The sequence below is a fragment of the Chlorocebus sabaeus genome, chromosome 5 (genome assembly GCF_047675955.1).
Source record: "Chlorocebus sabaeus isolate Y175 chromosome 5, mChlSab1.0.hap1, whole genome shotgun sequence".
Classification (NCBI taxonomy): domain Eukaryota; kingdom Metazoa; phylum Chordata; class Mammalia; order Primates; family Cercopithecidae; genus Chlorocebus; species Chlorocebus sabaeus.
Window position 1 is genome coordinate 2,581,468 of NC_132908.1, and position 27,113 is coordinate 2,608,580.

The window sequence follows — 27,113 nt, forward strand, 5'->3', positions numbered from 1 at the left end:
ACCCTCCTCCTAGAGGGAGGCAGGTTTTCTCATCGTCCCTGTGGGGTGGGGTGGCCCCATATCTGCAGGGGGAGGTGGTGGGAGATGGAGCAGGGCAGTAGTGTGGGCTTGGGAGATTGAGGAGGACCTCCTGGCAGAGAGGACTTCTGCCTCCTCTCCTTGTGCAGGAGCCTGTGAATGCATCCCGGTGAGGGCGGCTCACTCAGAGGAAGCTTCCCACCTGGGGTGTCTCTGGCCTGTGCCCTCTTTGCAAGGACCTTGAGGAGCTCGGGGTGTCCTCAGAGCTTCAGACTTGGAGTGGGGTTTGGACACCTGTGTTCTGACCTGTGCAGGCCTTTCCGGTATGCAGCCAGGTGTAGAGGCGCCACTCACCAAACAGGAAGGAGAGGAAGGCCAGCAGGTGTGGGCGGGGCTGGCTGGAGAGGGTGGATGCTGTAGGCTTCAGTCACTCCTCTGTCCCCATCTGTGCACGGCCATCGTCCAGACCCTCAGACTAGCTGCCATTGTGCTTCCCACTATGCTGTGGACTCTAGACGCTCTCCTGAGGGCCACAGCGGCCTTGAGCTTGCCGCCATTCTAGCTTAGGCTGGATCACCCGTCCCCAGCACAGAGAGGAGCTGCCTTCAAAATGGATTTTCCTGTATGACGGAAAGTGGAATTTGCACAATGAAAGAGAGTGTCCCCATTCTCCCATCACCAAGAGCAGCTCTTCCCATCTTCACATAGTTTATTTTGGTCTTTTCCAGATTGGCATTCATTTAGGATTGGCTGTGATGCATGGGGCTGGGGAATGTGTTTATTTTTTTAAAACAGAATTACTGCTTGTTGTGAAAAATTCACTCAGTACTAGTGACCTGATGCCCAGCATGCTCAATTGGTTTTCCCTGTAAAAATTCCAGTATGTAGGCCGGGCGCGGTGGCTCAAGCCTGTAATCCCGGCACTTTGGGAGGCCGAGACGGGTGGATCATGAGATCAGGAGATCGAGACCATCCTGGCTAACACGGTGAAACCCCGTCTCTACTAAAAAATACAAAAAACTAGCCGGGCGAGGTGGCGGGCGCCTGTAGTCTCAGCTACTCGGGAGACTGAGGCAGGAGAATGGCGTGAACCCGGGAGGCGGAGCTTGCAGTGAGCTGAGATCCGGCCACTGCACTCCAGCCTGGGCGACAGAGTGAGACTCCGTCTCAAAAAAATAAAATAAAATAAAATAAATTCCAGTATGTATCGCTGAAATACAAGTCTTTTTAAAAGCATAACCTCAGTACCATACTGTTTTATACATAAAAATTAACAGTCATTGCTTAATATCTCAACGTGTGCAGTTATATTTCCAGTTCATTTGCATCTGTTGTTGAACATGGCGTTGTTGAACATGGTCCTCTCTCCTGGCCACTATATCACATTCAGAGTTGATTCTCCCCGCCCTGTTCAGAAACTGGTGTTGGATGTTGTTTATTAGGCATCTCTGACAGCAGCAGCATTTGTGGCCATCCTTGGCCTAAATTCATTAACTCAGTGCAGAGAGTGCAGAAAGGTTATAGCCTAATATATTCATGAGATGGAATTCGTTAAGGAGAAACTTCTCCCCAGCAACTTTTGGGTTAACTCGTGGTATCATTTGTAAAGGAAAAGTAGGATAAATGCTTCTTTCCCCCTTTCATGCCAGTTTTGAAAACCACAAATTGATTCACCATTATCTTCCAATGACAATTAGTTCATTAAAAAGTTATTACCCTTCCTCACACCGTACACAAAAGCTCACTCCAGGGCTGGGCGCGATGGCTCACACCTGTAATCTCAGCACTTTGGGAAGCTGAGGCGAGTGGATCACCTGAGGTCAGGAATTTGAGACCAGCCTGGCCAACATGATGAAACCCTGTCTCTACTAAAAATACAAAATTTACGGCTGGGCGCGGTGGCTCACGCCTGTAATCCCAGCACTTTGGAAGGCCGAGGCAGGCGGATCACCTGAGATCAGGAGTTCGAGACCCACCTGACCAACGTGGTGAAACCCCGTCTCTACTAAAAATACAAAATTAGCTAGGTGTGGTGGTGCATGCATAATCCCAGCTACTCAGGAAGCTGAGGCAGGAGAATCACTTGAACCTGGGAGGCGGAGGTTGCAGTGAGTTGAGATCCACACTATTGCACTCCAGCCTGGGCAACAAGAGCGAAACTCTATCTCAAAAAACAAAAAGCCAGGTGTGGTTAGCGGACTCCTATAATCCCAGCTACTTGGGAGGCTGAGGAAGGAGAATCGCTTGAACTTGGGAGGCGGAGATTGCAGTGAGCCGAGATCACGACACTGTGCTGCAGCCTGGGCAACAGAGCAAAACTCCGTCCCCCAGCCTCCCATCTCCCCCAGTCACCAAAAAAAAAAAGAGTTCACTCCAGGCCGGGCACGATGGCTCACACCTGTAATCTCAGCACTTTGGGAAGCTGAAGCAGGCAGATGACTTGAGGTCAGGAGTTCGCGACCAGCTGCCCATCTCTACTAAAAATACAAAAGTTAGCCAGGCATGGTGACGTGCGCCTGTAATTAATCCCAGCTACTTGGAGTAGGGGCTGAGGCAGGAGACTCACTTGCACCTGGGAGACAGAGGTTGCAGTGAGGCGAGATCGCACTACTGCGTTCCAGCCTGGGCGGTGGAGTGAGACTCCATCTTAAAAAAAATGTTCACTCTGAATGCATTAGAGGTCTGAATGTAAGGGCAATAACTGTGACACTCTTAGAGGAAAGTATAGGATTAAATGTGACAATTGGGTTAGGCAATGCTTTCTTAGATACGCTGCCAAAGGCATAAGCAACCAAAGAAAAGGATGAGTTAGATTTATGTCAAGTTTTTTTTTTTTGAGACGGAGTCTTGCTCTGTCCCCCATGCTGGAGTGCAGTGACTCAATCTCGGCTCACTGCAAGCTCTGCCTCCCGGGTTCACCCCATTCTCCTGCCTCAGGCTTCGGAGTAGTTGGGACTACGGGCGGCCCCGATCACGCCCGTCGAATTTTTTTATTTTTAGTAGAGACAGGGTTTCACCGTGTTAGCCAGGATGGTCTCGATCTCCTGACCTCGTGATCCACCCGCCTCAGCCTCCCAAAGTGCTGGGATTACAGGCGTGAGCCACCGCGCCCAGCTATATCAAGTTGAAGCACTTTTGTGCTTCAAGGGATATCACGAAAGTGAAAAGACCCACCAAATAGGAGACACAATCTGCTAATCATCTGTCTGATAAGGGACTTGTATCCAGAATGTAAAGAACTCAGAGGGAGGGAAAAAAAATAAAGCACGGAACAAAGGGTATGACTAGACATTTTTCCAAAGAAGAGATATACGAATGGCCCATAAGCACATGCAAAGTTACTCAACATCATTAGTCATTAGGAAAATGTAAATCAAAACCACAGGGTGATACTACTTCACACCCACTAGGATGGCTGTGATCAGAAGACAGATATAACAAATGTTATCAAGGATTGGGGGGATTGGAACCCACATATGCCATGGGTGGGAATGTCAGATAGTACAGCTACTTTGGAAAACAGGCTGGCAGCTCCTCAAAAGGAAACAGAATTACCATATGACCCTGCAATTCCACTCCTAGGTGTGAACCCAAAAGAAATGAAAACACACATTCAGACAAAAACAGGTGCTAGAATGCCCATAGCATTATTTACAGTAGCCAGAAGGTGGAAACGATGCACGTCATCAAATGAGTGGATGAGTGAGTGGCGTGTCCACACAACGAGGGAATCTTCTCCAGCCCTAAGGAGGGATGAGGTACCCATGCACGCTGCCATGCAGATGGGCGTTGAAAACACTGCCCGCAGTGAAAGCCTGCTGGGATCTGAGAAGGGATGGCGTTGAGTCTGGAGATGAGCGTTACCATTGTTAACCCATGTTAAGTCTTCTGAGCCATCAACGTGGGATGTCTTTCTGTTTATTTAGATCTTTCTTTCGAAAACACTTTGTAGTTTCCAGAGTATAAGCTTTATGCTTCTTTTGTTACATTTATTCTTATTTATTTTTAATGTTACTCTAAACAGAGTTATTGGCTGGGCATGTTGGCTCACACCTGTAATCCCAGCACTTTGGGAGGCCCGGGTGGGTGGATCACCTGAGGTCAGGAGTTGGAGACCAGTTGAGGCTGGAGGATCACTTGAACCTGGGAGGCGGAGGTTGCAGTAAGCTGACATCACACCACTGCACTCCAGCCTGGGCAACAGAGTGAGATTTTGTCTCAGGAAAAAAAAAAAAAAGAGAGTTGTGAATTTTCTTTCCTTTTTTACCTTTTTTTTTGTTTTTGAGATGGAGTCTCGCTCTCTCGCCCAGGCTGGAATGCAGTGATGCAATCTCGCCTCACGGCGAGCTCCGCCTCCCAGGTTCATGCCATTCTCCTGCCTCAGCCTCCTGAGTAGCTGGGACTACAGGTGCCCGCTGCGACACCCGGCTAATTTTTTTGTATTTTTAGTAGAGATGGGGTTTCACCACGTTAGCCAGGATGATCTCAATCTCCTGACCTTGTGATCCTCCCTCCTCGGCCTCCCAAAGTGCTGGGATTACAGGCGTGAGCCACCGCGCCTGGCCTTCTTTTTTTCTTTTCTTTTCTTTCTTTTTTTTGAGACAGAGTTTCGCTCTTGTCGCCCGGGCTAGAGTGCGGTGGCACGATCTCAGCTCACCACAACGTCTGCCTCCCAGATTCAAGCGATTCTCCTGCCTCAGCCTCCTGAGTAGCTGGGATTACAGGCCCACGCCACCATGACCAGCTACGTTTTTGTATTTTTAGTAGAAACGGGGTTTCACCACGCTTATGGATAAGATGGTCTTGAACTCCTGACTGCAGGTGATCCGCCTGCCTCGGCCTCCCAGAGTGCTGGGATTGTGAATTTTATTTTTGGATTGCTCCTGGAAATTGTGTGGAAATGCAGTTGCTTTTTCCTGCCCTGCACCCTGCTGAGCTCTCGTTAGTTGTCATAGCTTCTCAGTGGAGTCCCCAGGACTTTGTGCACACAGGAGCCTGTCATCTGTGGTTCGAGCTAGTTTTACTTCTTCCCTTTCAACCTGGCTGCCTTTTACCTTCTTTCCTAACTGCCCTGGCTGAGACCTCTAGTACGGTGTTGACTGGACGTGGCGAACAGGGCGCCCTGGTCGTAGGGAGAGCGTGCAGTGTTTGACCATCGAGCACGATGTTGGCCTTAGGCCGTGCGTGCCCTCTGTCAGACTCTGGACCCTCCCTTCTGTGCCTCGGCTATTCCGTATTTTTGTCCTATAGAGGTGGGGAATTTTTGTTAACTGCATTTTCTATATCTATCGAGGTGGTCCTGTGTTTTCCTCAGTGCTTTATTCTAATGAGATGCAATGCATTGCTTTTTGTATTTTGAACCAGTCTTACACTGTGTCATACATCCTCTTGGTCACGGTGCCTAGTCTTTTCAGATGTTGCCGCATTTGGTTTGCTGGTGTTTCGTCCAAAGGGTAGTCACATTTTGTGGAGCGTTCTTCTGTGCTTCTTTGTGGGTTTGTGGACAAGATGGTAGCCGGCACCCTTGGCTTTGAAGAGAGTGTGGGAGTCTCGTGAGCTCAGGATCCCTTCTTCAGGTCTTCCCTCCCCAGTGCCCCCTCCAAGTATGACTGGCAGATCTGGGGGACTATGGGTGGTCCATGGAGTTTCTTTGATGAGAGTGGAGACAACAACCCAGCCAAGACCTCACTGTCAGTAGTCCCGTGGCATGCGGGGGCAGCAGCGGCCAGTGCAGGTCTCTGGGCCTGAGTTTCCAGCAGCTGGAGAGGCGTGAGCTTTGGCCAGTCTCTGAGCCTCCCGGGAGAAGTAACTAGGTGGTCTCTGAGGTTTCCTTACGCTCTATCTGGGGCTGTCAGCTCGGATGTCACAGATAGAAGTCAGGGGATCCGTGAGGCTGGATAGGAGGAAATTCCTAATTTTCACGAACCTTTCAGCAAAGCGTACCATTTCCTTCCATTATGAACATCAGCAACAAATGTCTGTCATCAGAAGTCACAGGTATTCTCATGTCATGCTGCAGGGGTCACATCACGGTAGTGACACCATGCCACTTGTGCCGAGCACCGCTGCCGGGTTACTGCGGCGTGACCCGCTGCTGTGTCATGCCGGTCACATATTACTACATCACAGATCCATCACTCCAATAATTTGATACGTGTATTGAATTATAATTGCTTTTTCCTATAGTCCTGTGTATTTTATGGATTTGGAACATTATTCCAAGGGTAGCCATCTTCTCCACACTCTCGCGGCGCTGTTTGTCTCTAGATTAACTAAGAACAGATGTCCTTTTCCAGGGGGGTGACTTTGCGTATGCCCAGAGGCTCGGAGTCCCACCTTTAGGAAGGTGTGGCAGGGTGAGGGTGGGCAAGCCCTAAGGAAAGAAGAGAGGGTGGGAAGACCCTTGGGGAGCTAGGAGGAGCCGAGGGTGGAGCTCCTGAGGGTGGAGAGGGCAGGGAGGATTCCGGGAGATCCGAGCCCAGAGTCCGGCTGCAGGAAGCTGAGAACAGCAGCAGCGGTAGCAGCAACGAGGGCCCTACCAGCGTGGCAGCTCGCTATGTAGCGCTCGTCTGAGAGATGGGGCGGGTGTTGGTGCACAGACTTGCTCTGTGCACAGCGTTGCTGTTTAAAAACACATATGGCTCTGTGTGCTGCACGACAACCTCAATCATTTAATTATGCATTATATACATCTCTCCATAGGAGAAAGACACATTTTTAGACTTTTTAATGATGGCATTTAAAAAAATACAAGTCACAAAAGCAACGCTCGATGATAGTAAAGAACAGAAACACCGAATAGGTAGATGGAGCGAGTGGCGTCCCGTCCCGTCCTGCCGGCAGACGCAGCCCTCGTCGCTGTGCCACACCGGACCCTGAAGGACAGATCTGGCATGGAGAGGGACCTGCGGGGTCAGGGAGGCGAACATCTCTGTGACTTCTGACGCTCATTGGAAAATTGCCCCCAGAAGCGATGCCGTTTTACAGCCCCACCCGGAGCGCTGCATCTGTCCCCTCAGATCCCTGCCAGCGCTATGTATTTTTATTCTTTCTCCCCTTTGCCAATGTGATAGGCTGTCGTGTTCTAATTTGCATTTCTTTGATTCATTGCAGGGCTGAATGGCTTCGTTTGTTTTTGGCTCTTGGTTTGGTTTGCTTTCCTCTAGGCCAGCGGGGGCGGGGGCGTGTTTGCGGATGTCCTTGGTGCTCTTGGCAGGATCACTGAGGGTCCTGGCAGGATGCACATGCAGCCATGAAGTCTTTGTTTTTTGTTTATTTTTTGAGACAGGGTCTGGCTCTATTGCCTAGGCTAGAGTACAGTGGCGCAACTGTGGCTGACCGCACCCTCAGCTTCCTGGGCTCGAGCGATCCTCCTCTCTCAGCCTCCCAAGTAGCTGAGACTAGAGGTGCACCACCATGCCTGGCTAATTCCTGAAATTCTTTCTAGACACGGAGTCTCACTATGTTGTTCAGGCTGGTCTCAAGCTCCTGGCCTAGAGCAGTCCTCCTGCCTCGGCCTCCCAAAGCAGTGGGACTGCAGGCGTGAGGCCCCGCACCTGGGCAGTCATGAAGTCCGCAAAAAAGTCATTCACTGAAGGGAACAGGTCCCTGCAGCAGAGGCTGTGAGGTTCTCTCAGCCTGGCCGGAGGAGGGCAGGTGGAAGGGGCAACTCAGAACCGGCCCAGGCAGGGCCGGTGTGGACAGCAGCTGCGTGGTGGCCCCGGGCCAGCTCGTGCTGTGGCTCTGCTCTGTCACAGCTCCTCTGTAGAGGAAGGCCCTTGGGCTGGAGGCCTGAGTCTTGTTCCCTTTGTAGCGCCTCAGCTCCCAAGCTGTTTGTGATGGAAAGGAGGTTGTTTCTGGCCTGCAACTGTTTATTGTGTACCTGGGCACGTTTGGATACCCCAGGTCCTGCAGTGAGCCAGCCAGGACCGTGTCCTCATGCCCTCCGTTGAGCGGGTGCCACCGGCAGAATGCACTGGACGTTTGTGTGCAGCTCGCTCTCCAGGCGCGTGTCGGGTGGGAGCGCCAGGGTGGAGGGTGCCAGCGTCCAGATGTCAGGCAGGCGTCTTTGAGCAGGTGAGCCGTGAGCCAGCCCCGGTGTGGCCTGGACAAGTCTGGCTCCTGGGGGTGCATGGTCCGCCATGTGTGACACCCACCTCGCAGCCCTTGATTGTCACAGATCGTGAGTCCGAGTGTGACCTTCTCTCTCCTCTGCAGCCAGGGCCAACTCATTCGTGGGAACAGCGCAGTACGTTTCTCCAGAGCTGCTCACGGAGAAGTCCGCCTGTAAGAGGTAAAAACCACTTTCATCTAAGCCGTACTTCCCTTTTCTTTAACATAGAAATTAATATTCGAGAGAGTGAATTTGGTGGCCTTTAAGTAGCTAAGCATACTTTGAAAGAAATCAGCATTTCACATTTCAAGGCGTATTTTTCGTGGCGTACACACACATGATACGTTAATGTTGTATTCTAAGCTTCCTGGGTTTGCTGATGCTTTCTGGTTGCAGATTTAATCTTTTTGTTTGTTTGTTTGTTTGTTTTTGTTTTTTGTTTTTTGAGACGAAGTCTCGCTCTGTCTCCAGGCTGGAGTGCAGTGGCATCATCTCGGCTCGCTGCAACCTCTGCCTCCCGGGTTCAAGCGATTCTGCTGCCTCAGCCTCCCGAATAGCTACAGGCGCCCGCCACCACATCCAGCTAATTTTTGTAGTTTTGGTAGAGATGGGATTTCACCGTGTGGGCCAGGATGGTCTCAGTCTCTTGACCTCTTGATCTGCCCGCCTCAGCCTCCCAAAGTGCTGGAATTACAGGCGTGAGCCACCATGCCCAGCCTAATTGTTTCTTTAGGAAAAGCTATTCAGTGAGGAAAGCGTGGCTCTCATGTGCACAGAGCCCAGGCTTCCTTGGTGCTGCCCCCTGTCGGGGTGGAGGGCAGGGAGCCTGGCCTTAGGGTTGCTCGGCCACACACCAGCTGCAGTGGGACAGGGTCCCGCAGAGCGCAGGGAGGCCCTGGAGGGTGCCGGTGTGGGAGGGTGAAGGCGTCCAGCAGGCATGAGGGTCTTTGAGAGAGACTGCAGGGCTGGTGCGGGGTCACGGGAGGGGAGAGTGGAGAAGTGCCAGCCAGGGAGCCACCGGCAGTGTGGGGGGAAGATGTCCCGGGAGCTGACGACAAGGGTTGGTGAGAAGTCTGAGGTGCTGTCTAGGGTGGCTGGGAGGTAGATGGCAGGCTGAGAGGCAGCATCAGAGTTTGGAGTTTCAAGTCTAGGGAGCAGTTATGTGGAATCAGGGTGGGGCTGGGGTTCCTCCTGCCTCGGGCCAGTCAAGTGCTGCTGAGGGCTGGAGTCAGCTTCGGCTGCTGGTGCCCTCGTGAGTTGACAGGACCACAGGAGTCCCATGCTGCCACTCTCCTGCTCCGCCAGGTTACAAGGGGCCACCTTCCTGGAGTGAAGTGAGCCACTCTGAGAGAATGAATGATTCTGGTTATGGCAGTTCTGGATGTCTGAGCTTGACAGCTTCAGGAAAAACTGTGGGAGGTGGGGCCATGGCACAAACGTGGTGGGTAGGTGGAAGGGTTCTGAGCACTCACGCAGCGTCTCGGCCGCCTCCAGGCTTTTTCGGTTTTGTTCTTTTAACTTTTTTCAACCAGCAGATACTGAGTTCTCTTTTTATTATTATTCAGTTATTCTTTAAAATAGAGATGGGTTCTTGCTGTGTTGCCCAGTCTCGTCTTGAACTCCTGGGCTCAGGTGATCCTCCCATCTCGGCTTCCTAAAGTGCTGGGATTACAGGCGTGAGACATGGCTGCCGGCCGGATACTGAGTTCTTAGCATGGCCAGAGACTGCTTTAGGTCAGAGCGTCCCAACTGGAGTGATTCTGCTCCCCTGGGAACACTTGGCCCTGTCTGGACAGTTTTAGTTGTCACAGCTGGGGCAGGGGTAGGGCTGGCACCCAGCAGGGGAGGGGAGGATGAGCTGCTCAGCATCCTGCGATGCAGAGGACAGTCCCTCCCCGAGGTGGGGGCGCGACGTACCCGGCTTTCAAAGTGCGTGTGGTCACCACCTAAGAGCTAGCGTTTCCTTGTTTGTAGATTTTACCTTCAGGGTGGAAGGCCACTTTAGCATTGGTGCAGAAAGATCTCTAAGCTCTACGAATATACACATGGAATCCTGCCCTGTGGGAAAAAGGAGGAATGTGTATTCACGTTTTCTCATTTGCGTATTCAGGTTCTCTGGAGGGATAGACACTGCACGGATGATGGTAGTTGTCTCTTGGGTGAGGGAATAGGATTATGAGGAAGGCATTTCTGCATCTTTTTCTGATTTTGAATTTTTTTTTTTTTTTTTTTTTTTTTTGAGACGGAGTCTTGCTCTGTAGCCCGGGCTGGAGTGCAGTGGCCGGATCTCAGCTCACTGCAAGCTCCGCCTCCCGGGTTTACGCCATTCTCCTGCCTCAGCCTCCGGAGTAGCTGGGACTACAGGCGCCCGCCACCTCGCCCGGCTAGTTTTTTGTATTTTTTTAGTAGAGACGGGGTTTCACCGTGTTAGCCAGGATGGTCTCGATCTCCTGACCTCGTGATCCGCCCGTCTCGGCCTCCCAAAGTGCTGGGATTACAGGCTTGAGCCACCGCGCCCGGCTGATTTTGAATTTTTTAATCATGTGATATTAAACATTGTTAGGAACATTTATTATAAAGAATTGAGGCTTGGTGCGGTGGCTCACGCCTGTGATCCCAGCACTTTGGGAGGCCAAGGTGGGGGGATTACAAGGTCAGGAGATCGAGACCATCCTGGCTAACACGGTGAAAACCCGTCTCTACTAAAGATACAAAAAATTAGCATGGCGTGGTGGTGGGAGCCTGTAGTACCAGCTACTCGGGAGGCTGAGGCAGGAGAATGGCATGAACCTGAGAGGTGGAGCTTGCAGTCAGCGGAGATCGTTCCACTGCACTCCAGTCTGGGAAACAGCGTGACTTGGTCTCAAAAAAAAAAGAAAAAAAAAAAAGAAGGATTTGAAAGAGGCCGGGCGTGGTGGCTCATGTCTGTAATCCCATTACTTTGGGAGGTCGAGGATGACACGTCGCTTGAGGCCAGGAGTTCGAGACCAGTATGGCCAACATGGCGAGACCCTCTCTCTACTAAAAATAAGAAAAATTAGCTGGGCCTGGTGGTGAGCACCTGTAGTCCCTGGTACTCAGGAGGCTGAGGCGGAGGCAGAGGTGGCAGTGAGCTGAGATTGCGGCACTGCATTCCAGCCTAGGTGACAGAGTGAGACCGTGTCTCAAAAAAAAGAAAGAAAAAGAGAAATTAATTATGAAGAGTTCTTAGAAAATAAGTCTCCAGACCCACTTATAGTCACAGATAATAATTGGGTGTATAGGTGTAAAGCTTTTCAGTCAATTTTTTCTCTGCAGTTTATAGTTGTTTTAAGTGGCTTTTATGCCATTTGAGTCACATTGGGCAGGCGGTTTTGAGCCCTACGTGATTATGTAATGGGCGCTTCCCCCTGTCATTTGAATGACTGGTGGGTGTCTTTATCAGTGTATGGTTTCCTGTCACATGAAGATTGTGGTTCATGGACCTGTCTCTGCTGTCGTGCGTTGAAGAGGTTTCCATTCATTCACACACTGGCGTGTTTCTGACCCGCCACCCAACCCGCACGGGCAGAGGAGGTCTCCTTGCCTGGGGTCGGAGTGAGGGTGTCCCTCTAGTTGTCCCTGTAGTGGGCGAGACAGGGTCTGTTGGAATGAGTGAGAGGCCACCCTGAATTCCTCGGTTTGGATTTCAGGAAGTGGCATGACTTGGTCTAACTGAATGTTTATTTGATACACCCTTGGTACACGTGCTTTCCGAAAGTGTAATACTGGCTTCCTCTTTTATTTTTGTATTGTATTTAAAAAATATAAATTCTAAAGTAATTGTTTCTGATAAAACAGTCGATAATTCACAGAGGTGAAAAACTACCCCACATTCCCTTTCTGCTTGAATTCCATGCTCTGGAGAGGACCTCGTGAAGGTCCAGGCACAGCTCTGCCCCCAGCACCCCTCTTCTCTCTGCTGCTTCCACACTGAAAGGTGGAGGCTCTGCTGCCTGTTTTCTTTTGTTGCTCCCCATTTTAACTAAACAGTAAAGAAAGTCAAGTGTGAATGTTACGGTCATTCATTTCGCCTGTGCTGCACTTTCCTGTCCTTGGCAAGCCCTCCACCGGCACTGATGGGAGGGTGCTTCCTTCAGCTTTCTTGGTTGTCTTACTGGAACAGGGTCAGCCCCATTCTGTCCCATCCTGCCCCCTGCCTGGTCTGTAGCCATGTGGTGCCAGGAGTGAGCTGTGCTCTGCTTCAGGATGACAGGTGTGTGTGGACGTTAGTAAGCCCTGTTGGAAATGGCGAAGCTTTGGGGACAGCTGAGTGACCGCCGGTGCCTGCCGCATGCAGACCCTCTGGGCTCAGGCCGCTGGGAGGCTTCTCCAGAGGGCGGGTTCCCCACCCTCACACCTCACTGGTCTTAAAGGACAGAATTGCATTAGAGGTGAAACTGGGGCCCTGTGGACAGAGTGGAAAATGAGCTGGCCTTGTCACTTATATTTTACACATGTCTTTTTTCCTTTGTTTTCCCCTTACCTTAAAGTTCAGACCTTTGGGCTCTTGGATGCATAATATACCAGCTTGTGGCAGGACTCCCACCATTCCGAGCTGGGTAAGGAGACAGCGTTTCCTGGGCCTTGGAGCCTGTTGGGGTGCACCCCACCGGCCGGCAGTCCCTCCAGCAGCGAGGTGGGTGGGGGAGGGCAGCACTTGGTGCCGTGCCCAGGTGGGGGCGCTTGGCATGCAGGGCTGGGGTGTGTTTGCAGCGCTGCGAGGCCGGGGCGCTCATCCCTGCCTGTGGAGGCTTCTGGGATCCTGCCTAGGATGACTTTTTTTTTTTTTTTTTAATTTTTACAGAAATGAGTATCTTATATTTCAGAAGATCATTAAGTTGGAATATGACTTTCCAGAAAAATTCTTCCCTAAGGCAAGAGACCTCGTGGAGAAACTTTTGGTAAATATTGTGAATTTCCTTTTGGAAAGGGGAACTGGGACACCCTGAGTCCTCTGAAACTGCTCTCTGAGTGGCTTTCCTGGAGGTTCCTGTGTTCACAAAAAATGGTGTTTTTAGGGTTAATAGTGAGCATAGATAATTACATCTCATGTCGCCAGGCGCAGTGGCTCACGCCTGTAACCCTAGCACTTTGGGAGGCTGAGGCAGGCGGATCACCTGAGGTCAGGAGTTTGAAACTAGCCTGGCCAATATGGTGAAACCCCATCTCTACTAAAAATATAAAAATTAGCTGGGTGAGGTGGCAGGTACCTGTGATCCCAGCTACTCGGGAGGCTGAGGCAGGAGAATGGCGTGAACCCGGGAGAGCAGAGGTTGCAGTGAGTTGAGATCACGCCACTGCACTCCAGCCTGGGCGACAAAGCAAGACTGTCTCAAAAAAAACAAAACAAAACAAAACAAAACAAAAACCCAAACCTTTTGAGTACTTATTTTCACTTCTCAGTATCTGCTGGAGAGTACTGGGTACTGTTCCCCTGCTGCCCCCTCCATCCCCCACAGAGCAACTGGATGGGGAGGCAGGCCCTGGGATCCTGCACTGCCTCTTAAGGCTCGGCCCCTTTTCTCGCACAGGTGGAAAGGAATCTCAGTCTCAAAATACATTGAACAACAGCAAGGATTCTTTTACAGTGTATAGTTAAAAATCCTAAAACAAGAAAAACTGAGTAATTAGCAAAGAGAGCGAATCATCACTGGGACCAGCACACTCCTGCGGTTGTGGAGTGGGTGTTGCTGGGACCCTCGAAGGCTGCAGAGCTGTCTCCTCCAGGGGCTGATCAATCCCACACCTCAGCCCCAGGGGAAAGAGGTGAGACAGGTTGGGGGAAGCCAGTGGCTGTGGAGCCTAGCGATCCTGGGGCCACCTGCAGGGGCAGGACTGACCCCGCTCCCAGAGTCGTGGTGAGGAGGGATGTCCAGGGCCAAAGGCACAGGAAGGTCAGGAAACTTCTGTTTCTAGAATATAAACTGATGTACCTTTCCCAGACTAACCTCTCTTCTCTGTTTTACCTGGGCTGGTCTTTAAAATTTTCATGTAGCTGACTCTAAAGCTGAAATGTACAGATGTCACGAACTAGGGTCTGCAGCCACTTGCGCTGTCATAATCCTGGACGCTCCAGCACCAGTAACTTAACATGCTGTACAGCGTTGATGAGCAAATGCTCAATGGTACAGTCATTTCCTTTTTTTTTTTTTTTGATATTAGTTCCTTTTATTATTCCTGCTACAGTAGTTTCCTATCAAGAATTAGGCATTTGGAAATTGAAAGGAACTTATAGGCCGGGCGTGGTGGCTCACGCCTGTAATCCCAGCACTTTGGGAGACTGAGGCAGGCAGATCACAAGATCAGGAGATCAAGACCATCCTGTCCAACGCAGTGAAACCCCGTCTCTACTAAAAATACGAAAAATTAACCGGGCGTGGTGGCAGGCGCCTGTAGTCCCAGCTATTCGGGAGGCTGAGGCAGGAGAATGGCGTGAACCCGGGAGGCAGAACTTGCAGTGAGCCGAGATTGCACCACTGCACTCCAGCGTGGGCAACAGAGCAGACTCTGTCTCAAAAAAAAAAAGAAAGAGACTTATAATGAGATGAGATAAATTTATTTTTTTTGGAGACGGAGTTTTGCTTTTGTCACACAGGCAGGAGTGCAACGGTACGATCTTAATTCACTGCAAATTCTGCCTCCCGGGTTCCAGCAATTCTGCCTCAGCCTCCCGAGCGGCTGGGATTATAGGTGCGCGCCACCACACCCAGCTGATTTTTATATTTTTAGTAGAGACGGGTTGTCACCATGTTGGCTAGGCTGGTCTCAAACTCCTGACCTCAGGTGATCCGCCTGCCTCAGCCTCCCAAAGTGCTGGGATTCGAGGCGTGAGCCACCATGCTTGGCCACCAGGTTTGGGTTTCTTTGGTCAGAATCACATTTTTACCCTGGCAGTGACTAGTCTTGATTGTTACTTAAGGTTTTAGATGCCACAAAGCGGTTAGGCTGTGAGGAAATGGAAGGGTACAGACCTCTTAAAGCACACCCATTCTTCGAGTCTGTCACATGGGAGAACCTGCACCAGCAGACGCCTCCGAAGCTCACCGCTTACCTGCCGGCCATGTCGGAAGACGACGAGGACTGCTATGGCAATGTAAGCTGGCCAGGATGGCGGGTGAGGTGGGTGGCACTGGGTCCTCCGTGCACTGGGCTTCATGCTTGTGCGCCAGACACACATGTGATTTGCAGGCGAAAGGGGAGGGTGTCTGTGCCACGGCGGCAGTCCTGTTGGTGGCTGTAGTCTTTGCTGCCATGAGGCAGTGGCGAGTGAGGTGCTGGGTGGCTCGTGTTTTCCTCATTTCCATGGCTGTGGGCAGTCTAGTGAGTTTCCACCCAGAGGGTGCTGCTAGAATCGGATACTGAGCACCCCGGCACTGGCCCTGGGGTCCCAGGTACGGGACCTCCTGCCCGGCCTGTCGCATCTGCGCTTGGCTTGGTGCTTGTACAGCTGTGCGTCCAAGATGTTCCAGAACACTGCCTGTCTTTCCACAGAAACCCCTGAGTGTCACGTGCTTGAACTTTTGGGACGTGGCGTTGGCAGGGACACTGGCACCGTCTGCTTCAGTGCTGAGTAGGCTCTGAGGCTGCTGGTCTCCCAACTTGACCACAGCCATGGGGTCTTCAGCACGCTTTGCTCTTTAAGCTTCTTGTAGAGAAAATGGACCGTATGCCCAAGGGACCGAGGGTGTTGTGTGAGGCAGGCATGTCGCCTACTTTCAACCTTGTTTCCTCTGAGTTCCTCTTGCCACCTCCACCATGACCCCTCATACTTAAGTGTTGTTATCATGAGATCCATTTTTCTGGTTTGACTTCTGTCACTGTGGCTTATTCTAACTGGCACCATGTACGGAGTTCCACTTTCCATGAATGAGGACGTCTAGATTTTATTTATTTATTTGTTTTGAGACAGGGTCTTGGTCTGTCGCTCAGGCTGGAGTGTAGTGGCGTGATCTCAGCTCACTGCCACCTCTGCCGCTCTGGGTTCAAGCGATTCTCCTGTCTCACCCTCCCAAGTAGTGGGAACTGCAGGTGTGTGCCACCATGCCTGGCTAATTTTTGTATTTTTAGTAGAGTCAGGGTTTTGCCATGTTGGCCAGGCTGGTGTCAATCTCCTGACCTCAAGTGATCTACCCGCCTCGGCCTCCAAAACTGCTGGGGTCTTAGGCATGAGTTACTGCACCTAGCTGGGAATTCTAGATTTTATCTAAAAGTCATCCACAGCTAAACTTCTGCTAGTGTCCCCTCCTGGAGATGAAGTTTCCCAATGCCCCGTAACGCCCCTCATCCTCCCGACATCCTTTGAGCCCAAAGTCTAGGGGAGCCAGGCCTGGGGGGCAGTCTGTGCTGCCTGACGTGGCCACTTGTAGCTTTCATGTATGCAGAGGGCTGGGAGCCCCGAGGCCCTAGCCCCTTGCTGAGGCCCTCACCTCCACCCTCTGTGCCCCCCCAAGGCCCTCGCCCCCACCCTCTGTGCCACCCAGCTGCTCCTACATGGTCTTTGGTCACGGCTGGCGGGTGCCACCAGGCTGCAGTGCTCTCCCTGCTGGGCCTGCTGTTGCTGCAGAGGTTGTGCTCGGGACTGGCTGGTGGCCGTTATCCTGTGGGCTCTGTCCTCCGTTTCTCCCAGGGTGGTAGCTGGGCTCTGAAGGAGCAGCACAGGCTTTAGTTGTCTGCAGTCTCAGTGCCTGGAGAGCTTCTCTTAGTGGGTGTGCTTGCACACGTTGCGTACCTGTGCAGGCCTCTGTACCTGGGCCTACTGAGAGCTAGGGCTGCTTGATACGTGGGTTCTGTTGCTGTCTGTGAAGTCCGGCTCTGTGTGTTGGCAGCCGACTGTTAGATGGCCCATCCTTAGCTCTGAACAGCTGTGTGGGTTGAAAGCCTTGGAGTGGGTCCAGGCAGGGAGCTCCCAGGTCAGATCTCATATGGGGACTGTGAGTGAGTCTTGGCAAACGGCGTCAAGCATGGAAGGAGCCTTCAGGGCTGTACCTCCTCCCTCCCTGCGGGGCTGCACCCCCCCCTTCATGGGGAATGGGCACTGGGCGTCCCCTTCAGCAGGGAGGTTGGCCATGGTACCCGCCCTTGGGTCAAGGCAGGAGGAGAGCAGGTGCTTCGTTGGCTCCTGCTCTCCTGAGGTCCTGCAAGTGCTGGGGCGGTGTTGCCATTGGACAGTGTTGGAGATGGGCAGGCTGGGCAGGCCCACGCCCTGTGGAGGGCTGGCAGCACTGGGTGTTTCCACCCTGCCCATTGGCGAGCACCTCGCTCCAGCCCAGCTGGGTGAGAGGCTTCAGGGCTATGGGGCGGGGCTGTTGTGCAGCTGTAGGAGTGCGAGCACATCGGGGACGCTGCGTGTGTGGAGGGTTGTGTGGGGCAGCAGCCAGGGCCTGCGTCTGAAGGCACAGAGGACGTGGAAGAGCATGCTGTACTCTTATCCCAGCCATTGCTGATGGTGCCATTGCTGGTGGCACCTTTTCTTTCCCCTTGTTGTTGGCCTCAGCAGAGCTCAGATGTGGGGCCTGCAGCCGGGGATGTGGCTGCCCCCACCCAGGGGTTCTCTAGCCTTGGCAGCCCCAGGAGCGTGTTAGTGCGCAGGCTCTGTCTGCTTGGCACGTTTATGAGTGAGTGAGTTTCCACTGTCGACACTAGTTTGTCATTTTCCCAGAGAAACAGGCAGTGTTGTCTACAGTAAGTTCAGTTTATCTTTGCTGAGATTAAAAGGAATGTCTTTTAAACAGTTGAATGTGTTTAGTCAAATCACACAATATGTAGCGTCTGTTACAGACTCAGACCCCTGAGACCCCTGGGGCCCAACGGGGTCTTGCGCGGAGGCCCTGCCTGCCAGCCTGTGCGATGGATCTGCCGCCAAGCCTCCTTGGGCTCCTTCTCTTCCCAGCAGGCATCCCAGCGCCCACCTCCGGGGGCAGCACTGGCATTCACGGGGACCGCAGGGTAAGGGCCCAGGTCCCCTCTTCCTGGAGAGGGAATCTGAGGCTTCACCCTTCTCTGGCCCTGATTCCCATAGGAAGAGGAGCCCGACCAGGCAAGATCCAGTGAGGCCTCGGTTCTGTGGCCAGGTGTCCCACAGAGGAGAATCAGGGCTGCCCACCCTGTCGCCTTGCGCCTTGCTGTGTGTGAGCTCCCAAGGCCTGACAGCGGCAGTGCCAGGAGGGGTTGGGATTTTAGGACTGTAGAGGCAAGTGAAGGTGCGGTTCTCACTTTTCCTTCTTCTCTGCAGTATGACAATCTCCTGAGCCAGTTTGGCTGCATGCAGTTGTCCTTGTCCTCCTCTTCACACTCCTTGTCAGCCTCGGACGTGGGCCTGCCCCAGAGGTCAGGCAGCAACATAGAGCAGTACATCCATGATTTGGACTCGAACTCCTTTGAACTGGACTTACAGTTTTCCGAAGATGAGAAGAGGTTGTTACTGGAGAAGCAGGCTGGCGGAAACCCTTGGTAAGACCTTATAGACATAAGCAATGCTTTGTGCAGAATTGCAGCGTGAACACATGGGGGCTTATGGTGGGTGCCTTTGCCTTGTCACTGCCTCCCTCAGCAGCCTTGGACGCTTGGCCAAGGAGCACATTGTAAGTGCACAGTTGGAAACAGGTGCTTAGGAGGCAGCTGGCCCAGGGGCTGAGTGGGTTGTGACTGCCGGGCGCTGCCCTCCTCTGCTGGGCATTTGGATCTGCTGGGTGTGGCCTGAAGTCACTGTGGTGTGGACAGATGCGGCCTGGACTGGGCCACTTGGGAGTTTCTGAAGTTCGCTGTTGTAGCCCCTCTTTTCCACATAGCTTTCCCCGCTTGTCCATTTATGTCTTTTAAGCTGAGCGCCAGGGGCGGTGTGTGTTCAAGGGTGTGCATGTTTTCAGAGGGCTGGAGATCTGTCCTGGGGGCCAGGAATTTACCTTTCTCAATGCTCTTGCCTGCCTGAGAGTGTTTTGATGCTCCAAAAACAAACTTGTGAATTTCTGTTTTATTCTTATTGAGGCAGATGTCTCCTGTGTTCATGACCATTTGTGTTTCTTTTTTGAGGTACTTCGTGTCCTTTGACTATTTTTTCTTGTATGTTTTGCATCTTTTTTTTGAGACAGAATGTCACTCTGTCACCCAGGCTGGAGTGCAGTGGTGCTATCTCAGCTCACTGCAACCTCTGCTTCCCGGGTTCAAGTAATTCTTCTGCCTCGACCTCCCAAGTAGCTGGGATTACAGGCACCAGCCACCACACCCGGTTAATTCTTGTATTTTTTTTTTTTTTTTTTTTTTTTTGAGACAGAGTCTCGCTCTGTCGCCCAGGCTGGAGTGCAGTGGCCGGATCTCAGCTCACTGCAAGTTCCACCTCCTGGATCTACGCCATTCTCCTGCCTCAGCCTCCCGAGTAGCCGGGACTACAGGCGCCCGCCACCTCGCCCAGCTAGTTTTTTGTATTTTTTTAGTAGAGACGGGGTTTAACCGTGTTAGCCAGGCTGGTCTCGATCTCCTGACCTCGTGATCCACCCGTCTCGGCCTCCCAAAGTGCTAGGATTACAGGCTTGAGCCACCACCCCCGGCCAATTCTTGTATTTTTTGATAGAGATGGGTTTTCCCTGTGTTGGCCAGACTGGTGCATCTTTTTAACATGGATTTTTAAGAGCCATGTGTGTGGAGACTATTCCTTGTTGTATGTTTTGCAAACATTCTTCAGTTTCTCTCCAGTCTGTTGATACTGTTTTTGTATGGAAGCTGCAAATTCTTACCAAGTCCATCCTGTCCCTATTTATATTTTAGGTTTTCCATCTTAATCTGGTAAGAAGGGCTTCCCCTCTAATATTTTACCTGCTTGTCCCTTTTGTGTGGGCAGGGAGGAGCCCAGGACAGTGGGGAGAGGGCTTTGCAGGAAGGTATGCTGGAGTGGAAGCACAAGGCAAGGGGGAGTTGAGGGCCAGGCTAGGCAGGGACAGGACACGTGTGACTTGAGAGACTTGTGGAGAGGAATGAGAGAAAGGAGCTGAGCTCTGGGCTGCCCCAGCAAGTGGGGAAGACCACGACTCTGCGGTGTGCCACGCCTGTCTCTAGAAAACCTGTGCAGAGATGCTGGCAGGCAGAAACAGTCTACAGCTAGGGGCTCTGACTTGCTAGTTGTGAGTCAGTATGATTGCTAGGGATGTTAATGTGTACTGAGCTGGAGAGGAGGGCTTTTGATGGGAACAATCTGAGCAGTGCTGCGCTGCGCAGCTCCAAGCAGCAAGGAGGTGTGTGCCCGGCTATGCAAGGAGCTTCCCAGGTTTGTATGTGCTGGGGTCCCCACGAAAGGCTGCTGTGGCCACTCCACATACTTGGCCAGGAGAGCTTTCTCTGCAGAGCCCAGCTGAGAGGTGCTGTCTGCAGGTGTGTGTGTGTTTCAGCTCCTTTGGTGACTCCCAGAAGGCCCCTCTGCCTGGAGCTGTTCTTAGAGGGTCTTGGAGTCCGTCTGCGTACATTAGCCTGGTGCTGGCGGCAAGTCAGGATGCACATTCTCCTGCCTGCTTCCTTTGTCTTCAGGGTTCTCTTCCCCTTTCGCCCTTCCTTCAGATTTTAGGCCCTTTTGGGAAGCTGATGACTCCTGAGATCTTGCAGGATCTGTCTGGCTGCTGGGAGGTCCGTCCAGCACCCGCTCTTTACAGTAGTGGTTTGCATTCTGTGTGTGGCCACCAAATTCTCGAGGTCAGGGCAGTTTTTTTTGCAATACTAAGATGTTATTTGTCTTTTTTCTCTCGTTCTCTGTGAGTGTATGGTGGAGTTTTTCAGTGACCACATGCTGTAGAATAGAATCTGTGTGCTTTTGGTCTTTTCTAGGGTCATAAGTTTTTGGTATAAATATATGCTTTTTTTTTTTTTTTGAATGAGACAGAGTCTTGCTCTGTCACCCAGGCTGGAGTGCAGTAGCATGATCTCTGCTCACACAACCTCCACCTCCCAGGTTCAAACAGTTCTGCCGCAGCTTCCTGAGTAGCTGGAATTACAGGCACACGCCACCATGTCCAGCTACTTTTTGTATTTTTAGTAGAGACAGAGTTTCACCATGTTGGCTAGGCTGGTCTCGAACTCCTGACCTTAAGTGATCCGCCCACCTCGGCTTCTCAAAGTGCTGGGATTTCAGGCATGAGCCACCACGCCAACCAACAGATGCATTTTTAGAGATTAATAAATGTCCAATATTTCTACTGAGCTCTTACTTTCTCTTCGTTTATACCTGCTATAGCCTCTGTAATTTTACTTTCAACTGAATCATTATTTTGAAATCCTGAGGTTTTCCTTGTGCCCACATGAGAATATGGCAAGTAAGTTCAGGATCACACCTGTAATTTCAGCACTTTGGAGGCCAAGGTGAGTGGATCGCTTGAGCCAGGAGTTCGAGAGCAACCTTGGCAGCATAGTGAAACCCTTTCTCTACAAAAAATACAGAAATCAACCGGGCATGGTGCTGCACATCTGTAGTCCTAGCTGCTTGAGGAGGTTGAGGTAGGAGGATTACCTGAGCCTTGGAAATCAAAGCTGCAGTGAGCAGAGATCTTGCCACTGCCCTCCAGCCTGGGTGACAGAGTGAGAGCCTGTCTCAAAAAAAAAAAAAAAAAAAAAAAGATAAAAGGGATTTTTTAATTTACATGGAATAGTTTACACTTAAAAAGGAACATTTCAAAAATAAATATGATGAGCTCTTTAAGATCCAATGTTTGTTATAGCTTTTCAGATAATAAAGAGTCACTGAAGCTCTTAGAAGCTGCACTGTAGACGCTGGAGAGGCCACACAGTAGCTGGGAGACAAAGCCCCTGGCTGCAGCACAGCCTCAGGCTTAGCCACCCTGTGCTGCCACGGTCCACAATGCAGTCGAAACTTGCTGAATTCAAGATGTGACTGCAAGCCCAAAGAGGGAGTTGACGTGTCTGCTGCTGAGTTGTGCTTTTGCCTCACAGTGGATGAGCCTACAGACAGCCTGGACTTGCCACTTGGCCTGTGTCCCCGGCTTCTCATCACAGATGATACTGTTTTTTTTTGAGATGGAGTATCCCTCTGTTGCCCAGGCTGGAGTGAAGTGGAGTGATCTCCGCTCGCTGCAACTTCCGTCTCCTGGCTTAAGCAGTTCTCCTGCCTCAGCCTCCCAAGTAGCTGGGATAAGGCATGTGCCACCATGCCTGGCTCATTTTTGTATTTTAGTGAAGACGGGGTTTCACTATGTTGCCTAGGCCGGTCTGGAACTCCTGACCTCAGGTGATCCACCTCGACCTCCCAGTGTGCTGGGATTACAGGTCTGAGCCACTGTGCCCAGTCTACAGATGATGTTCTTTTACCCCGTTGCTTGACTATAAAACACAAATGGCACTGAGGTAGTCAGAGTGTGGAGTACCTGTGTGAATCTCGTGATTGGTTCCAGAACACGTTTTCCCATTTGTGCTGATGGTGCACAAGCCATGGTGGGTGGAACTGCTGGCATCTGAGCACGACTTGAGGCCATGACACCAAGCAGTGCCAGGGCAATAATCATATCTTCACAGCACTCACCCACAGGAAGAGAGAGAGAGGAAAGAAACCAGTCTCGCTTCTGAGCATTTGTTAAAAATGATGAATGTTTTTAACACTTTGTAGGATGAAGTGGAAGTATACAGAAAAGCACTCACTTCTGGCCGCAAACATGAGTGTGCAGCCGCCTCAGGGAGACGCACTCGTGACTGTTGGCCTGCTGTCCTCATGTAGCGTCTGACTGATGGGCAAACTGCCGTTATGCAGACTTAGCTATTTGGCCAATATTTTTCTGGAAAATGATTGGAATGAGCTTGTTACTTTAAGGAAAACAACTGCTCATATTTATACCAATGATAAAACTGAAACCTTCAAGTGAAAATTGGAATTTTGGAAAACTTTATTCATCACTGTGAGCTTGATACCTTCCCAATAAAAGACATTTTTTTAGGTTCTTTTTTGTTTATATTATTTATAAAAAAGAAATAGAGACAAGGTCTCACTGTGTTACCCAGGCTGGTCTCGAACTGCTGGGCTCAAGCATTCCTCCCCCTTTGACTTCCCAAAGTGGTGGGATTACAAGCGTGAGCTACTGCACCCAGCCAAAAGTCTTTTTTTTTTATTCTATTTTTGAAACGGAGTCTCATTCTGTCACCCAAGCTGGAGTGCAGTGGCATGATCTCAGCTCACTGCACCCTCCACCTCCCAGGTTCAAGCGATTCTCCTGCCTCAGCCTCCCCAGTAGCTGGGATTACAGGCACGCACCACCACACCTGGCTGATTTTAGTATTTTTAGTAGAGACATGGTTTCACCATATTGGTCAGGTTGGTCTCGTACTCCTGACCTCAAGTGATTCGCCTGCGTCGGGTTCCCAAAGTGCTGGGATTAAAGGCCAAAAGTCATTTTTGAGGAGATACATAGTGATACCAAAGAACTGATCTGTTGATTCTATAGAATGAAATTTGTCAACATTTGGAAGCTTCACATAATTCAGTGAACAACTGTCTTCCAGGTGACCAATGTATGACCTATAAAATCACGTGAGGGCAGAAAAACCACTAGTGCAGGGTAGATTGATGGTTTTTAGTGTCACGGTGTATGAAAATTTATTGTTACGAATCAGATTTAACATTGCAACTAAGCTTTAAGCAGCCACCACTTTGTGAATTGTGGTGTAGTATCCAAGAAGAATATCCACAAACATCTACACTTATTCTTAGCCAAAAGGCCAGGAAGTGACACAAATCTCTTAAAAGGCTGAGTATACTCCTCCCTTTTCTTGCTGTTTATCTGAGTGAGGCTGGGTGTTTGTCATGTCCTTCTGCCTGAACACAGGTCTCGGCAGAGTGTGGGCGTGAGGGGACATAGAGACCCAGCGCTCTCCTTAGGAGCTGAACAGGAGAGACCTGTGCAGCACACAGGGTGGCACACTCTCCTCATTCATTATTTTGTTTTGGAAAGTAGTTATTTTAAAAATAAAAGTAATGTATGTTAGTAGTAATTGGTTTATTGTTTTTTAATGAATTAAATATTTGAAAATGTCTTAGTTTTCATTTCCTGTGTAGTACGTATCAGTTGATCTAAAAGCTCTTTGGGGTCTTCCACAGAGGTAAAGAGTGTGAGGGGCCATGGGACTGGAAGGTTGGAGAGGAAACCTGGGACCCATCAGCCTTTGCCACTGGCTCCCACCCTCACTGGTGGTGAAACTGAGCCTGGAGAACCCTTCCAAGCTGTCGGGAAAGCCACCGGCAGAGCTCTGGCTCCTTGCTGGGCTTTCCTGGGCGTGGCAGGTGCTCTGCTAGTGGCCTTGGGCTTGGATCCTTGACAATGCTCTTTTTGGGGTCTGGGTGAGGGAGGGTGGAGGAGTTGGTGAGAACCCGCACTTTGGCATCAGGAAAGGGGGTTTTCTGTGGTCACCCCTTGTGGATTGCCCTGCACCCTCCTCTGTTCAGAGGTGGAGAGAGGCGTTGCCTGTTTTGAGGGAGCCAAGATGCGGTGTATGAGAGTGAGGCTCCTTCGGAAAGCCCCGTGTGCATGGCGAGTAGTTAGTCATGTCTTCAGGTCTTCAGCTCTCACCCAGCCTCCCGGGGAGGAAAGGGCTCTCAGGGCGGGGGACTTTCTGCAGGAGACAGTAAAAAATTGAATTAAAAAGGTGATTCCGGCCGGGCGTGGTGGCTCCCAGCACTTTGGGAAGCCGAGGCGGGCGGATCATGAGGTCAGGAGATCGAGACCATCCTGGCAAACACAGTGAAACCCCATTTCTACTAAAAATACACAAAATTAGCCGGGCGTGGTGGCGGGCGCCTGTAGTCCCAGTTACTCCGGAGGCTGAGGCAGGAGAATGGCGTGAACCCGGGCGGCGGAGCTTGCAGTGAGCCGAGATCGCGCCACTGCACTCCAGCCTGGGTGACAGAGCGAGACTCCGTCTCAAAAAAAAAGAAAAAAAAAAAACGGTGATTCCAGCCTGGTCAACATGGCGGTGAAACCCTGTCTCTACTAAAAATACCAAAAATTAGCCGGGCCTAGTTTTAGGCACCTGTAATCTCAGCTACTCAGGAGGCTGAGACAGGAGAATTGCTTGAACCCGGGAGGCAGAGGTTGCAGCGAGCCGAGATCGTGCCACTGCACTCCAGACTGGGCAACAGAGTGAGACTCTGTCTCAAAAAGAAAAAAAAAGAGAAAAAAATCAAGGTGATTCCTAGAAGTACGGAAACTTCCAAGTAGGTGACAGCAAGGGGCTGTTTACTGTTGTGAGCTGGGGGGTTAATCCGCTGAACACACGCTCTGCTCTTGATGCCACCAGTGGAGCTTTGCCCGCAGTCTCTGTCCACGCACCCTGGGCCACCGGGGAATGGATGTTGTCCATTTCATTGTCTCTCGCAGGTGATGCTGGCGCAGGGGTGGGTGGCACCTCTCTGTGGGGCCCTTGCCTGCCTCCCCAAGGTGCTGGTGTGTTCTGTCACTGAGCCACTCTGGAGCTTCAGTGTCCCTGGCATGGGTGACACTGCTGGGAGTGCCTCTGGGCTCCTTGCCTGTGCCCTTTTTTTTTCTCAGGATGGATTTCTGGAAGCAAGGCTACTTCCCAGTCCTATTTCCGAATCACTTCCTCAGTGAGTCCTCCCCAGGCTGCAGGTGCCGAGCGGGAGCATCACTCCTGCACGCCCATGCCTATGGCATGCCCAGCTGATCAGGGCAGAGCAGCCCAGCTCAATTTCTTCATTTAGGGCCATTGAGAGTTTCTTGTGTCACTTGAATTCCTCTTCTGGGAATTTTTAGTTGGTGCCATTTTGCTAAGTTTTCTGTTGAGTTCCAAGCCTCTCGTGGCACTGTGAATTTGCTGTGGGGTGCAGGTGGAGGCCCATGGCGGCTGGATCTGGAAATCCTTTCCCACCCCAACTGTGGTCCTGGTGGTTTTTTAGGTGGAGGTGGCTTTGTCCTCTTGCCGTGGCTCCCGCAGCTCAATGCTGGGCGGCTACTCTTCACTCTCAGCAAGGAAGGCGGCCCCTCCCACACAGTTTGCAGGGATGGGCTGCTGTGTTCTTGTGGTTTTTCTCTCCTTCAAGTTGATATTTTAAACCATGTATCTCATCACCTGTTCTGGCACTTGCTGGCGTGTGGTGAAAGCTGAGGATGGGAGAGGCCATGGGGCTTTCTCCGTTCTCATCCGCCTGCAAGAGCTCTGACCAGCCTGGGCTCAAAGGGAACCTTGTCCCTCCCACACTGCCTGCCCCGGTGTAGTTTATTATGAATTTCCCTTTGTTATTCCTCTGCGCTGTTTCCTGGTCACAGGCCTGTCTGTCAGAGTGGCTTCCTGCCGACTCTGTGGTCCCTCTATGCATTTCTGTGCTCTGTGCTTTCTGTGCTGTGGTGCATCGGGTCTTCCTCATCACATGTCCTTTTCAGGACCCTTCTTGATTTGTTTCTCTTTGTTTTAATCCCCACGTTGTGTGTGTTTGATGGTGAAGTCCCTGGTGTGAGAGGAGGGTTGCACTTGCCCACATGCTGTACACTCCTCTTGCTTCAAACTCACAGGATGGGGTGTGTGTGAGGCCAGGCCCTGGGTCCTCCCTCTTGGGGCAGGCCTGGGCACCTCTGCCTAGGTCTAGGTGGGTCAGATGGTAGGGCTGGGTAAGCCCTGGGGGAGGATGCTGTGCCCCCAGCTCAGCCAGTCCGGTCTTCTTACAAGTGCTGTTGGCCCTGTGTGCAGCCAGGCAAGCATGTGGATGTGCTCGGATATTTATTTGATCATCTTATGCCTTCTTCAAATACAAAACATATTATTAGCCGGGCGTGGTGGCTCACGCCTGTAATCCCAACACTTTGGGAGGCCTAGGCAGGAGGGTCACAAGGTCAGGAGATTGAGACCATCCTGGCTTACATGGTGAAACCCCGTCTCTGCTAAAAATACAAAAAATTAGCTGGGCATGGTGGTGCGCACCTGTAGTCCTAGCTACTTGGGAGGCTCAGGCAGGAGAATCGATCACTTGAAC

The 27,113-nt window shown here is 51.4% G+C and overlaps 1 protein-coding gene across 1 annotated transcript in view; it reads left to right on the top strand.

Annotated features, from left to right (window-relative positions):
• PDPK1 (3-phosphoinositide dependent protein kinase 1) overlaps positions 1-27,113 on the top strand; it is a 78,325-nt gene that overhangs the window by 42,062 nt on the left and 9,150 nt on the right. Inside the window, exons 7-11 of the mRNA XM_073015056.1 lie at positions 8,236-8,311; positions 12,643-12,711; positions 12,957-13,053; positions 15,072-15,245; positions 18,384-18,601. Coding sequence (XP_072871157.1) covers positions 8,236-8,311; positions 12,643-12,711; positions 12,957-13,053; positions 15,072-15,245; positions 18,384-18,601 — 634 coding nt within the window. The remainder of the gene's footprint in view (positions 1-8,235; positions 8,312-12,642; positions 12,712-12,956; positions 13,054-15,071; positions 15,246-18,383; positions 18,602-27,113) is intronic.